This window comes from Vigna unguiculata, chromosome 6 (genome assembly GCF_004118075.2).
Source record: "Vigna unguiculata cultivar IT97K-499-35 chromosome 6, ASM411807v1, whole genome shotgun sequence".
NCBI classification, from domain to species: Eukaryota; Viridiplantae; Streptophyta; class Magnoliopsida; order Fabales; family Fabaceae; genus Vigna; species Vigna unguiculata.
In genome coordinates, this window is record NC_040284.1 from 27,901,057 (window position 1) to 27,915,813 (window position 14,757).

Consider the following 14,757-nt stretch of genomic DNA (forward strand, 5'->3'; position numbering starts at 1 on the left):
ATTTAAATATTATGCTTATTTTCAATAAGAATTATGAAATACGAAATTTATCATGTTGTGTAGGATTTTGTAGTTTTCTAAACACTTTCAAGTATTACTAGTAGACTCACCCGTACGTACGCACGAATTCAGTTCAAAATAGTGTAATTCAGTTCAAAAATAGTGTAATTCAGTTCAAAAATAATACAATTCAGTTCAAAATTAATGCAATTCGATTCAAAAATAGTACAATTCGGTTCAAAAATAGTGAAGTTTATTCAAAATCATTGCAATTCGATTCAAAAACGGTTCAAAAATAGTGAGTTAAGTTAAAAATTAGTGTAGTTCAGATCAAGAACAATGTAGTTTAGTTAAAAAATAGTGCAGTTCAGTTTAAAAATAGTGCAGTTCAGTTAAAAAATAATGCAGTTCAGTTCTGACGTAGTGCAGTTCATAAAACAGTTCAGTTTATAACAGTTCAGTTCAGTTCATATTATAGTGAAATGTAGTTTAGTGCAGTGTAGTTCAGTCCAGTTTATTTTTAAGAAAAACAGTTCAGTTCAGTTCGTCTGAACTGTTTTTTAGTTCAGTACAGTTCATGTGAATTGTTTTTTAGTTCAGTGCAGTTTTTTATAGTATAATGCAGTTTGGTTTATTTTGCCCAGCCCTAATTAAAGACATTTAATACGTTATAAAAAAGATCAATTATAAAGACTGTATTCATATTTAAGATATCTATATATGTTTAAGTTTGGGACTATTTTAATTTCGTATCAATATATATGGATATATGTATGTGTCTTAACGGTTTAAAAGGGAAAATAAACAAGCAAAACAAAAACAAAATGGAACATTCGATTTATGCTGCGTGCGAGTGAATTACGATGGATTTCTGCCATCTGAAGCTGAGACAGAAATTTTGAACAGAAATCCGAAGTATAGAACCCTAGGATTCAGTGAAAGAAGAACCCTAGGATTTGTGCGTTTTTTGGAATCGGTGAACGTTTCCTCTGGAGTTTGTTATTGAGACGCGGAGAAATGTCGACGGACCTGCAATTGAAATCGAGTTGCAGCGGATGCGGATCAACGACGGATCTCTACGGAAGCAATTGCAAGCACATGACTCTGTGCTTGAGCTGCGGCAAAACCATGGCCGAGAACCGCTCCAAATGCGTCGATTGTGGTGTTACCATTACTCGCCTGATTCGAGTTCGTTTTGTTCTCCCTTTCGCTGTTATTGAATTCGCGTATTTTGACTTTATTCGGTGCATTTTATCTTGACGTGGTCAAATATTTCACCTGGTTCTTTGTGATAGGAATACAATGTTCGTGCAAATTCTACCAATGACAAGAACTACTTTATTGGAAGGTTCATGTCCGGTTTACCAGATTTTTCGAAGAAGAAAAGTGCTGAGAACAAGTGGGCTCTGCAGAAGGAAGGACTGCACGGTCGCCAAATTACTGATACTTTGCGGGTATTGAAATCTACCATTACTTCGTAGTTATTTTCTTCCTTGCATGGTATTTAGTTACAAGGAGTGATTTAAAGCACCTCATTTCTAAAAAATAAATGGTCGCTGAAAAATTAGAAACTCTTCAGTTTCGGATTCAAGCAAATCTCAACCAGTTGACCGAATGAGATTATCTCTAAAATTTCTTCAATGAATTTAGGTTTTATTTCCAATTACTCTCTTTTATTCCTGATATGAAGTTTCAAAAGAGGGTATTCTGGAAAAATGTTATTTTTAAATGAAATTATTACGATTATAGGCTACTTGATAATTTTCTTAAGTAGTGTGAATCAAATATTTTTGTTTATATTCGATACTGGAGAAAATATGGTTTGAACTGCTAAGTAGATGGTTGTGGGGAGAAGGGTTCTACGAATCTATACCTATATGTATATTAGTCAAAAAGGAAGGAAGTGAATAATTACTTGGGAATTGTAATAGGTCACTTTTTTTTCTACATGAAATCTTTCTTTCTGCATTACATAGGAGAAGTACAAGAACAAGCCTTGGCTCTTGGAGGACGAAACAGGTCAGTCCCAGTACCAGGGTCATCTAGAAGGTTCACAATCGGCTACATATTACCTGCTAATGAAAGAAAAGAAGGAATTTGTTGCCATTCCTGCTGGTTCTTGGTACGCTTGTTGTGTTAAGGATTATGTTTGACGGCCAGAAGAATGCTCTTATGAAATTTGTTGTATGTTCTTTTAGGTACAACTTTAACAAGGTTGCTCAATATAAGCAATTGACATTGGAGGAAGCAGAAGAGAAGATGAAGAATAGAAAGAAAACTGCAGATGGATATCAGAGATGGATGATGAAAGCAGCAAATAATGGCCCAGCTGCATTTGGTGAACATGGAAAATTTGAGGACAAGGAAAGCAACACAGGTGGAGGGAGAAGCCGTAAAAAAACTGGTGAGGATGATGAAGGTCATGTTTCTGATAAGGGGGAGGAGGATGAAGACGAGGAATCCGATAGGAAGAGTAGACTTGGACTTAATAAAAGAGCTGGTGATGATGATGAAGAAGGTCCAAGGGGAGGGGACCATGATCTAGATGATGACGATGTTGAGAAGGGTCAGTATCTCTGCATTCTTTGTTCATTATATTTTCTGATGAAAAAGGTGGCTTATATTGTCATTTTATTTCTGATTAGTTTTATGAAGTGATGACCTATCTGGGATGCAATTGCATGCCATAATTAATCAAAATAGACATTGCATAGGCAACAGCTGGGAGGGGGGGGGGGGGGGGGGGGGTATGCATCACTAAATGTTGGAGATGTGAGGAAACTGTTATGTCTCTGTTAAATCTGGTTTAGTTTTATTGAAGTTCTTAGATAGTGTCCTTCTTTTCTAGTATCTAACTTGATTGCTTCACTGTTATGACTTGTACATCTGCTTACATGATGAAGCATATTGCTTAGATAGTAAAAACAAAACCGAATGCTTGCTTCCATGAATCAACTATAGGCTTCGTATAAATAATTTTTTTAAGTATTTATTTTGGCCTTGGATATAACTAGGATTATAGAATTCATATATCTACTCGTTACCATAAGTTTGCTGTATGTGCATGACTTATTGAGAGTTTTGAACCCCAGAATATATTATAGGGCAGGTGCATTCAGTGTATTTAGTAGAGTTTATTTATGTTCTAGCGTTATGAATTTTCTAGTAGTCTATTAGAAAAGACTGTTAGAAAAAAAGATTATGAATATTAGTTCATGAGAACATCTTGTTTGAATGTTGATGGACTTGACAGTGTGCAAAACCAGTAATAGACTAGTAGACACGCAAGACTTGTCTGTCTCTTGTTGAGAAAGCGTCAATTTCCATGTTGCAGAAGCTGTGCAACTTTTCCCATATAATATTTCTAAGATGATCAGTCCAACCTGCACAGTTAACTGTAAATGTAAACTCAGGAATTATATGTTTGTGCACGAATTATTCCCTGTTTTTTAGCTTAAAAACCAAATATCTAATTGACCGGCTGAACTGCTGGGATAACCCATGAGTTGTGTTCTAGGGTCAGTAACACTGCACTGATGTACTGCATGATTAATTAGTTTGACTATTGAGTTGATTGATCTATTTACTGGAATAATGTCTCAATCATTTAAAGTGTTGTGTTCTAGGGTCAGTAACACTGCACTGATGTACTGCATGATTAATTAGTTTGACTATTGAGTTGATTGATCTATTTACTGGAATAATGTCTCAATCATTTCAAGTGATTACAATCTGATTATTTAATCTTAAACTGGCATGAACTGGAACTTAAAGCATCAGTAGATGGTTTCCTTGTTATTCATGCATAGACTAACCAGCTTGTTTTTTGTTGAAAACTCACAGGACACTTCAACGAATATAGATGCTAGTTCTTGCTTTTGACTCATACATCTTTTACAGGTGATGACTGGGAGCATGAAGAAATTTTCACTGATGATGATGAAGCTGTTGGAAATGATCCCGAGGAAAGGGAGGAGTTGGCTCCTGAAGTTCCTGCTCCTCCTGAAATCAAACAGGTTAGTTTCAACTCAAATATTTGATAGTTGATGTATTTAGTATGGATTTATTTATGGAGGTCAAAATTATTGTGAGAAAACAGATATTATTAACTGCCCATTTTCTCTTGTAACTTCCTAGATGCTATATTTTCGATATATTTAATTAATCTTTGTTATGAGAGGAAGAATAGCTCAAAATCAGGTAGTGGAATTACTGGTTATGTAAAGATAAGAACCTGTTTTGTTATGTAACCTTCACAGAGTGACCTATTTTGTGATCCAGGATTAGAACTTTAATACTTTATTAAAATGCATTTATTAATGGATTTACCTTGCTCATTGCTCATTTGCATGAGTTCCTTGGTTTCCTTTTCACCTGGAAGTATGCTATGCTTTCAGACATTTTCTGGTATTGTCATTTTGGTTACAGGGATGCTTGATGTATTCTATTATGTTGTACACATGGAATAAATTGGAGTTAATAAAGACATTTTCATATTTGGTTTCTATGTTATTGTGACATACCTAAATCATAGCTACAATTGAAATTGCAGGATGAGGAGGAGGAGGATGAAGATAATGAAGAAGGGGGAGGTCTGAGTAAATCTGGGAAAGAACTGAAGAAGCTGCTTGGGAAAGCTAGTGGTCTGAATGAATCTGATGCAGAGGATGATGACGACGACGATGACGATGTATGACTTTCGTTCTTTTTTCTTTTCAGTTTGCCATTTTCCTTAACTTTTTATAGAAGTTCTATAATTGCTAATTGTTCCGTTTGTCACTAATAAGATGAAAGGGATTAACATAATAACTTGATACAAACTACAATTTCTTTTTGTGGTGGTCTAAATATAGCTTTTACACCCTTTACTTCTCTACAAGGGTAAGTGGGTAATTTGATTCGTATTTGTAGGAAATCTCACGTTAACTAGGAATATAGTCAAAGTGTGGTATATAATTGATTGCAAACCTTACTTTAAAAGTTGTATTTTGTGAGTTTAAGTTAGACTTAAACTCATTTTATAATGTTAGAAACATCTGATAATATTATCATAGAATATTTTAGAGTATATTAAATGAACTCTTAAAACATGTATTCTTCTTTTATATTTTATGATTTGTTTTCTTGTTTAATTATAATAGTTATCGTTACGGGGTTATCTTTTTGGAATCATATATATTTGAATACTATCTATAGGCATATCATATCATATCATGTATGTTGGATTAAAGTCTATTAGAATTATTTGTATTTATTTCAAATCAACCTACTTAAAATGTTGTGTAGTCCATACACAGTTTTCAGCATCTTTTACTTCTATTTCTCTCTCGTTCAATGTACTTAACTGGAATCCTGGAAAGCTTAGCATTTTCATGGATTAATGAGTCACTTTTCTTTTCTTAGATGGATGACGAGGTTGGCAATCCTCCTGTGATTGCTACGAAGCAGAAGGATGCCCCTAAGGAAGAACCTGTTGACATTAGCCCTTCAAAGCCAGCAGCAACAGGACCTGCTCGTGGAACACCATCTTCGAAGTCTTCAAAGGGAAAGAGAAAATCAAATGAAGAAGCAAAACCAGCTAATACTGCAACACCAAAGAAGGTGAAACAGGAAAATGTAAGTCACTGATTTTCGTGAGATTGCTGGATTACACTTATTGCTTTACTTTTTCATAAAAGTGTTAGGTGCTTGGATAACTTCTACAAGTTCAACATCGATCAATTACTGTAGAGTTTGACTTACTTTAGAGGGCCAATTTTTTGCAAAAGCTGATACTGCTTTGTTGGGGAACTTTTCTTTCGAGATTTGGACAAAAAGTGCTCTTAATTTATCCTGGAAGAAATTTTTCAATGACGGATTCAAACACCATATGGCTTTTGTAGATTTGTGTATAGAATGAGATTTTAGAAGAATCTTTTATCAAATAAATTTTGTTCTGTTACAAAAGAACTTATTTTTAAATGCTAATCCAACAGTTTTCCTAACTACCATTAAAATTCTTTGTTGTTTTATTAAATTAGGAACCGAAGTCTACCAAAGAAATAAATGGGTCTGCATCTAAAAGCAGTGCACCTACCAAAGGTACACCTCCATCATCAAAGCCTGGGTCTTCCGGAACAGCTACTGGACCTGTGAGTGAGGAAGAAATTAGGGCTGTTTTAAGGCAGAAGACTCCAGTGACCACTCAGGATCTTGTAGCTAAATTTAAGGCAAGATTGAGATCTTCAGAGGTAAGTGATAAATTTGCTCTATCCTCGATTGAACTTGGTATGTTTGCTTTATTATTCTTGAATCAAATTGTGTATGCCATGTCCACGGTACGTTTCAGTATGTTTTATAATTAAAGTGTGTTTTTCACTGCTCCATGCTCGCCGAAGCCGCAGGCTAATTCTTAATAAATGCTTACAAATTGGCTCCAGGACTTTGGAAATTATGTAATGCATCTAATTTTTGTGGAGCTGCCATTTTAATAATGTTCATAATGAATTGTGACTCTTGTGTCAATATAGCTGCAGATAATCTTATATTACCTTGTTCTTTTGGATAGACGATTGGAGGCACGAACTATGTATTGCGTGAGGATAAGAGTGCTTATCTGATTCTAATTTGCCCCTTTTCGTATACTTTATTTAGTTGCAATGTTCGTGTGATCCATTTGGATCGATGGCTAAACTGGTCTAAGTTTGACATGATAGCATCATTGGTTCAATTTTTAAATCTTTGGTTGAAACTGAATCTTGTGCTTCTTTGCTACATGCACAGGATAAGCAAGCATTTGCTGAGATCCTCAAGAGAATCTCCAAAATACAGAAGACTGCAAATGGATCCAGTTATGTTATCCTGAGAGATAAGTGACGTGTAGACCCCAATGATTGGTTCGGAAAAGATGTTGCATAAAAAGGAGAATAGTTCCATGTATATTTTTCACATTTTGGGCACCGTCGTCGAGATTATATTATTAAGTTAATGCCCATCAAGTGTAAGAGACTTGTTTTTTAAATCATGAAAGTCGGGTTTCATCGGGTTACAAATGCGAGTACAGGGTATATGGAGATTACCCCCTCGCATTGAATAAACAGGATCTACCTCTTATCAACATTATAGAAAGAAGAAAATTGTACACGTTATAATAAATCTTATGTACGTTTATCAGTATTCTTCGTGTATGTGCAAATTATTTTATATAAACCATCAATTTTATCCTTTTTATAGTATTATATTATAAATACTTTCTCAAACATTAGAAATTATTGAGTACAGTCGAAAGTATTGAAAAATCTTTTAAATTAATCTCACAACATCAGTCAAGTCCATCGATGCGTTGCAGGTACTAAACTGATGAATATCATTCGTATAATTCATTATTTTAAGAACTAGTTAGAAAAGTAATATTTGAGAGAGTGAATTTGATGATTATTTTAGATTTCGTGAATTGTAAAATGCCCCGAACGATTTCATCAATATTGACACTAAAAAATCTTATTTGAAGAAGATTACATGTTACATAAAATCATGAAACAGGATTGAAAAAACCAAATATCTTTCTAAAACTAGAGTGCTAGACATATACTCGCATTAAAAGAAATATAGGGTAGTGACAGATGTCAGTCAATAATACATAAAACCAGTGGGTGCTCAAAACCCACATCACGAAACAGTATCTAAATAATACATAAAACCAGTGGTTCTTACATAAATGGTAGTGACAGATGTGAGTCAATAAGCAAGGTATATGATGACGAAAAACAAAACAGTGAGCAATAACACAGTGCTCTGACCATAACGGGTTGAAGCAGAAGGAGTCATGGGTGCAGCAGCCTGAAAATCAGATAGGGTGGGATACTTATTGTTTGTGATGCCTTGGCCCTGTGGCAGAACCTCAATGTGTAGCTTCAGACCCTTTTTGCAGTTATCAGGTTGAGTGCTCACAAAGTACCTCATTCCTTCACTCTCAAGTGGGATACCATGCAGACCCTCTGTGTACATTTTTATGGGATTTCTCACATCACACGCCTCATATTCCTCTTTGCTTTTCAGCTCAGCCACCAATCCCTCAGCCACTGAGTATGCTAGCCCTGCTCGTTTTACAGGTCCACATCCCCACACCGTTATCTTTTTCATATTCATATTAAAATAGACAAACACGGTATAACCACGACAAATTCAATGTCTCATCATACCTAACATCATGTGTTTTATGCTACAATACAATACATACAAACGTCTTGTTAGCATTTCTCTTCTTCTAAACTAGAGAAATAAAAGATAAGAGAAAATTACATGATAAGATGAAAACAAAAGTATAATTCTTTTCATAATACACTTAACCTTTGAAGTCACCGTGTGATTAATCGTTTCATCCTTTCATGTTACTATATCACTAATATAAAATTTTAATAGAACAAGGTATCGCGTCAAACTACAAAGAAAAAGTGCTGCCTACTTTATTTGTATATATAATAAAAGCAACAATTTTATGCACAAATTCTGTACCAACTATTCGCAAGACTCAACTTAAAGGTTCCTACTAATCACATGAATAATAATATATGCAATTTTAACTTAATTTCTATCTTCAATTTATTATCTCTTCAAGAACTATTAGGTTTTACTTCACAACAAAATAAAAATGCTGAAACACACCACCAAAAAGGAGCTAAGTCACTCAGTGAATGAACTGCCGTCACTCAGCTCCTCCGGTTAAATGAACGCACAGAACAGACGGAAACGCAAAATCTTTGAAAGCTGACGTATAATTCTCTCCTTTTAATTTTCATCATTTTTCTATAACATAAGTGTCATCACAATCAATTCCAAGACCCAGATCGTGTAATGAAAAGTGAAAAACAAAATTAAAACAGGGCATGTTTCATCATTCTTCATTTTCATCCCAATCAAGAAAGTAGTGAAACTCAATGGGTAGGGAAGATACAATATAAAGTAAAAAAAACATAACAGAATAATTGATTTACCTATTTGGTAAAGAAAAAGAGAGAAAGAATGAGACTTACAAATTTGGTCTCCAACCCTGAAGACCCTGCCAGAAGACCAGGAAACAAGGTCCGAGGTTGGATCCCAACCACGGTCTGCTCCGACCACATGATGCTCCTGTCCTGCCACCCCTTTTCCACTCAGGCAAATGACCACCATTGCAACAGTAAAAACGATTCCTTTACCCATTTCTATTTTCCAATATTCGCCGGAGGTGGTGATGGTGGGTGAAGAGAGTGATGAATCGACGGTGACGAAAATAGAAGGTGGTTTGCGGTTATAAATAAATGTGTTTTGCAGCGCAAGGAAAGAGTTTCCAGGTAGCTTCCTCACTCTCCCAAACTCACAGGACGCAGAGCAAGGACTGGTAGTTGTGACTCTCCTCCCACACTCTCTGCAACCAATTGTCAATTGCTCCGTGTGTGTGTGTGGAAGAGTGTGTTCTGTTTATGTACTTATTTACCCTTCTTTTTATCTCTTCACCACATTAAAGTGAAAGCCCTCTTTGGTAATCCAATAATAAATGAAGTGAAACACTTCCATAAATTTTCACCTTCGATGGACCATTGTACCCTCTTTCTCATATCTATTATTTTTGCCTTTTTTTTTTCTTCTAAACATTGTAATTCCATAAAAAAAATTGAAATTGAAATGTTAAGGACTAAAATGTCCAACCAATACAAACTTAAATTACTTTAAAATGTATTTTTCCCAACCCTACTGTATTGAAATTTAACCTTTATGTACAATAAAAAGGTGATAAAATGAAGTATTATGCAAGCAACAAGGTAACAACCATTAAAAAAAAAGGGGGAATATAACTTACGATCGATTGGGTTCATTAGGGTAATCGAAAGTGAGGGGTTCCGAGAATTGTAATTTGGGATAAAAACACGATTTCAATCCTAAGAAATAATTATCCTAAAGAGAACATGTATATCCCAAATGACTTTATAATTTGATGAATACCTTTTTATTAAGGAAAAATGATTATAAAGAGCTTCAATGGACCCAATTCATAAAATTACCTACCTCACAGATGTTTAAGAAAATGTTGAAAGCAAACGTGTTAAACTAACATTAATTATTGCGTTGGTGGGTTTTTTCGTTCAAACTAGTTATCGTAAAATTCAAATTTAATCTTTAAATTTTAAAGTTCAATAAATATTAAGAGTCTATAGTTTTTTTTTATATATATTGAAAGGATTTATTTAAGATTATTTTTTATTCATTTTCTCCTTTAGTTAAAGAAATTAATGTTTTTTTTTTCTTAAAATTAGTATCCATGTCATTTGAAAAGTAATCAGATATAAGTGATCGAAGGTTTCTTCAATTTTCTCTTTTTTGGTTTTTACTAATCGCATTTCAACGGCCAACTCAAAAGAAACACATATCCGATATCAATATTAATTTTATGAAAGATACCATATTAATTTCCCGTAAATAAAATAAACACGAGAATAAAAAAATAAATAAATAAAAAACCCGAACCAAAGAACTACTAAACCTAAAACTAGTTATAATAGAATTTGAAATACATGTTTAAATTTTAATTATTACAGAGGTTTTTAAATAATTATTTATAAAATAAAGATTCAAATGTATTCTAATAATATATAATTTATAATAATAAATCTCTTAGTTTTTATCTTTAATTATTAATTTAAATATTTCATGACAACGATTGAAATTATGTGATTAGACACATATATTTCGTGAAACTAATCATTATGGAAGCATATTTGCAAAGCAGAGGGCGCGTGGGAATAATCAAGAGTTTTGTTTTTGTACATCTTGTAATTAATTTCCTATTACAGAACACAAAAAGTTCTGCTCTTTGCTGGTCCATTAGGTTCAGGCCTCTAACTTCCCAAATACTTACTGTAACAAACAGAAATTATCAAATAATAATAATATTTGAAAAACATTTAAATATTATATTTAATATATATATATATATATATATATATATATATATATATATATATTAAAAAGGAGGATTAAAATTTCAAACTCAACGTAGGATTGATATAAAAAGCATAAAATAATTAGAGTAAGCTATTAAAAAAGTAAATCAATATATAAAATATTAATCACAATCATATGAAGTTTAACGTGAAACTATAAATACAATAAATCAATTATATTATTTGCCGTAGAAGTCAAATCAAACAATATTAAGACATCACGACTTCTAGATTAGTATATAAAATTAACATATTTCATATCTCAAGGTAAAATACTTGGTTATTTAATTGTTCACAGAAAAATCTTGTTATTTTAACGTCTCAATTCCCTCGATATGACATTGAACATGGTTTAGAGTAGTAGTTCCACACGTAAGTGGCAAACATTAACTCCATATTTATATACGTAACCAAACATTTAAGTATTTACCTTATACGTTCACACACTTTTCATGCATAATTAAATCATTTCACTAAAGTTAGAATACTCGTTTTACTGTATTTATAAGAAATCAATTTAACCTATTCCTAAAATTTCAATCTCATCAATAATGTAAAATTCTCATTCAATATTTCTAAAATTCACTCAAAGTATGTCTATTTATAAATAATATGTTTATAATATTTCTAAACATGCAAGTACACAACCCAACTAAGTTTAAATTTATCCAGAGACTCTTTTCTCTTAAAACCTCAACATTCCTTTTCATGCAAGATCATAAGGAGGGTATACAATAGAAAAAGATAGAACGAAATATCTTTAAAGAAACGAAAGAAGTGTTCTTGTTTTCATTCTAAAGTTTTGTCAGATTATAAAGTGATTGAGAACTGAAAAAAAATAAAAGAACAGAAATAAAGAATTTACCTTCTGCACCTATCACTTCTCAAACTCACCCTCCATTTACTTTTGTTCCTAACTATAATCGGTTCAAATATTTTAAAAGCCCAACTCTCTCCATATACAAAATATTATTATTTTTATTCTTATACTCAAATCAACCAAAGTCAAAAACATGCTCAACTAAAACAGCTTTCTATACGCACCACGCATATAACACATACACCACATTAATATAACATTAAATAAGAGATTATTTTGAGTCCTACTCCAACTTTTTTCAAAAAATTGGAATTAGTTCTTTTTATAAACCTTAAACTAATTTAGTCCCTCATATTTTAGACATGTGTAAATTTAGTCCTTTAAACACATTTTTTTTAAATTTATTTTACATTTGAAACACATTTCTCACCTAACATTGAAACAAATATGTATTAAACGGTGTAAACAAACTAAAATACTATACTGAAATGTGTTTGAAACATCAAATAAACTTAATAAAAAATTTGATTAAAATGACACAATATATGTATTTTTAAACATGAGAGACTAAATTAGTTTAAGATTTTCAAAAAGAATTAATTCCAATTTTAGCTGAAAGTTGAAAGAAAAAAAAAAACATATTTAACCCTAATTTAAATTTAAATATCATTTTTAAATATTGTACACACTGATACCAGCATACCAAAACACCACTAAGATCATACTTTCCCCTTTTCTTTGTCACCCATTTTAATATTTTAAAGGGAACCACTTATTTAAAATTTATGTCCGCCAGAAAAACATATATATGTGTGTGTTTTTTTTAAATATATTTTAAATCGATCAAATTAGAATTCATGTTAATTCAATTTTATTCTTTACTTCTTTTATATTAAAAATATTTCAATGTAATAACTTTCACCGGTATTTATATTTTACGAATACATCGTAACTAGAATTTTATGTTATGTAAAAAAACTAGTTTTATTTACTCTCTTAATAATTGATTGAATAAACAACTAAAGCCTAGAATCTTAACAATGATTATATAAAGTCGATGAAGATTTTTTTTTGTATACATAAATTTAACGAATGCAATATATAAACAGAAAATACGAATACTATATATAAAAAAAATACATTAATTTAACCTGTAAAATTAAAATGAGTAATTTATTTCAAGTAGATATCCAAATTTAAGTGACACGTAAATAAAAAAATACTAAAAGGAAAGAATAATAGTCGGCAATTTAGAAAAAAGAAATGCTGATGTTATTATAAGATTTCCTAAACAATGTTGAAATAATATAAATGGGATTGCTAAAAAAATAACTGATAATATTATGTTTTTATTTTTACATTTGCAACAGTGTAACATCAGGGTTGATGAAATGAGAGACGTAACTCCCTTCCAACACCAACTCATCAGAGAAGGGTTACCAATTGAAGGAAGTATGAGAATATCCCACTTAGAATAATTTTTAGTCAATAGATTATTGACCTGACAAAGAATAAATAAATGAAAAAAAAAATATATTCATAAAACTAACCCAAAGGGATACTTAAACTGTTTAATAATAGACCTGATTTTAATATTATTGTATCTATTAATATTGGAATATTTAATTTTATTACCAATTTTTTTTCATACATATGTCTAAAGTATACTCACATGTGGTTGTATAATTTTTTTTCAGAGCGACCTCATTTTATTCTTAGCATGCTGATAAAATATGTTGAAAAGCAAAACTTTTACTATAAAATGTGTGAGACAAAATTCACAAAATGATGATTGTTAACTATAAAATGTGAAAAAGAAATGCAACTAAGACCGACATAAACTAAGGACAATGACAAATATTTATAATTTTTTTAAAACTATTAAAACTTAATAATTCTATTAAATACTGTGTTGCTTAAATTGCAAAAAAAAAAATCTTAAAATTTTCATAGAAATAAATTTAATTAAATTTTAACACTTGATGAATTTTAATGAACCATATTCAAACTTTTAATTAAATTTAATTGAATAAATTAACTAAACCTAAATCATCAAATTTTCAGTAACACTTTAACTTCATCATGTCTAATACAATATAACATAAAAATGATCTCATAAAATATGTGTTTGATTCAATGAATATGGACATTTATTTGAGGTTCAGTGAATCTGGTCTCATTTCAACACAGCACAACATTTTCATGCTCAAAATAAAAGAAAAAAAAATCACAGAGGCACCTGCATGCACAACGGCACCAAATTTCCACGTCGCAACTTAATTCAGACCCAGAGACGAATAAAATAGAAAAAAAAAATAATAGAACAATCGCAATGAATGTGGATAATGGGCCCACATTTATTTTTCTCACTTAGCGGGCTAGGTTTCGAAGGTCGTCCATTCAAACCACTAAGGGTCAGAATTCATGTACGTACATAGTTTCTTTTTTCTTTATATATATATATATATATATATATATATATATATATATATATATATATATATATATATATATATATATATATATATATATATATATATATATATATATATATATATATATATATATATATATATATAATACATTTTCACTGAAAAAAAGTACACTTATATACTTAATTTTAAAAGGTCAGAATTCTAAAAAAAAATATTTTAATTTGAAACAAGTTAAGGAAAATATAAAAAAAATGTAAAAGTGTCAATGATTTAATTTTTTTTTTGAAAATTGTTTATGCTTATACTAGTTAAATATGATGTAAAATTATAAAATACTTTAAAATATTTTAATATAAAATGATATTAGTAAAAATGAACATCTTAAAAGTATTAAATATTTTAGTATAAGATAATGTTATAAAAAATGAACATCATAAATTACCGTATTCAATCATTTAATATGTATCGATTACGGAATATAGTTAAGATTATAGAAAAATATGGTTAAGATTATATTTGAATCTCTTATAAATAAATAAGAAAA

The 14,757-nt window shown here is 31.1% G+C and overlaps 2 protein-coding genes across 2 annotated transcripts; one reads left to right on the forward strand and one right to left on the reverse strand.

Annotated features, from left to right (window-relative positions):
* The first annotated feature begins 786 nt into the window (after positions 1 to 786).
* LOC114188001 (transcription initiation factor IIF subunit alpha-like) lies at positions 787 to 7,155 on the forward strand. Its single transcript, XM_028076475.1, has 9 exons — positions 787 to 1,188; positions 1,296 to 1,454; positions 1,977 to 2,122; positions 2,199 to 2,566; positions 3,901 to 4,016; positions 4,553 to 4,690; positions 5,404 to 5,616; positions 6,021 to 6,230; positions 6,763 to 7,155. Exons 1-9 carry the CDS (start codon positions 1,018 to 1,020, stop codon positions 6,853 to 6,855), a joined length of 1,614 nt encoding a protein of 537 aa, XP_027932276.1. The 5' UTR covers positions 787 to 1,017; the 3' UTR covers positions 6,856 to 7,155.
* Positions 7,156 to 7,523: 368 nt separating this feature from the next.
* On the reverse strand, positions 7,524 to 9,575 carry LOC114188592 (early nodulin-like protein 1). Its single transcript, XM_028077163.1, has 3 exons — positions 9,545 to 9,575; positions 9,012 to 9,434; positions 7,524 to 8,075 (listed from the first exon to the last, which is right to left on the reverse strand). Exons 1-3 carry the CDS (start codon positions 9,573 to 9,575, stop codon positions 7,717 to 7,719), a joined length of 813 nt encoding a protein of 270 aa, XP_027932964.1. The 3' UTR covers positions 7,524 to 7,716.
* Positions 9,576 to 14,757: the final 5,182 nt, after the last annotated feature.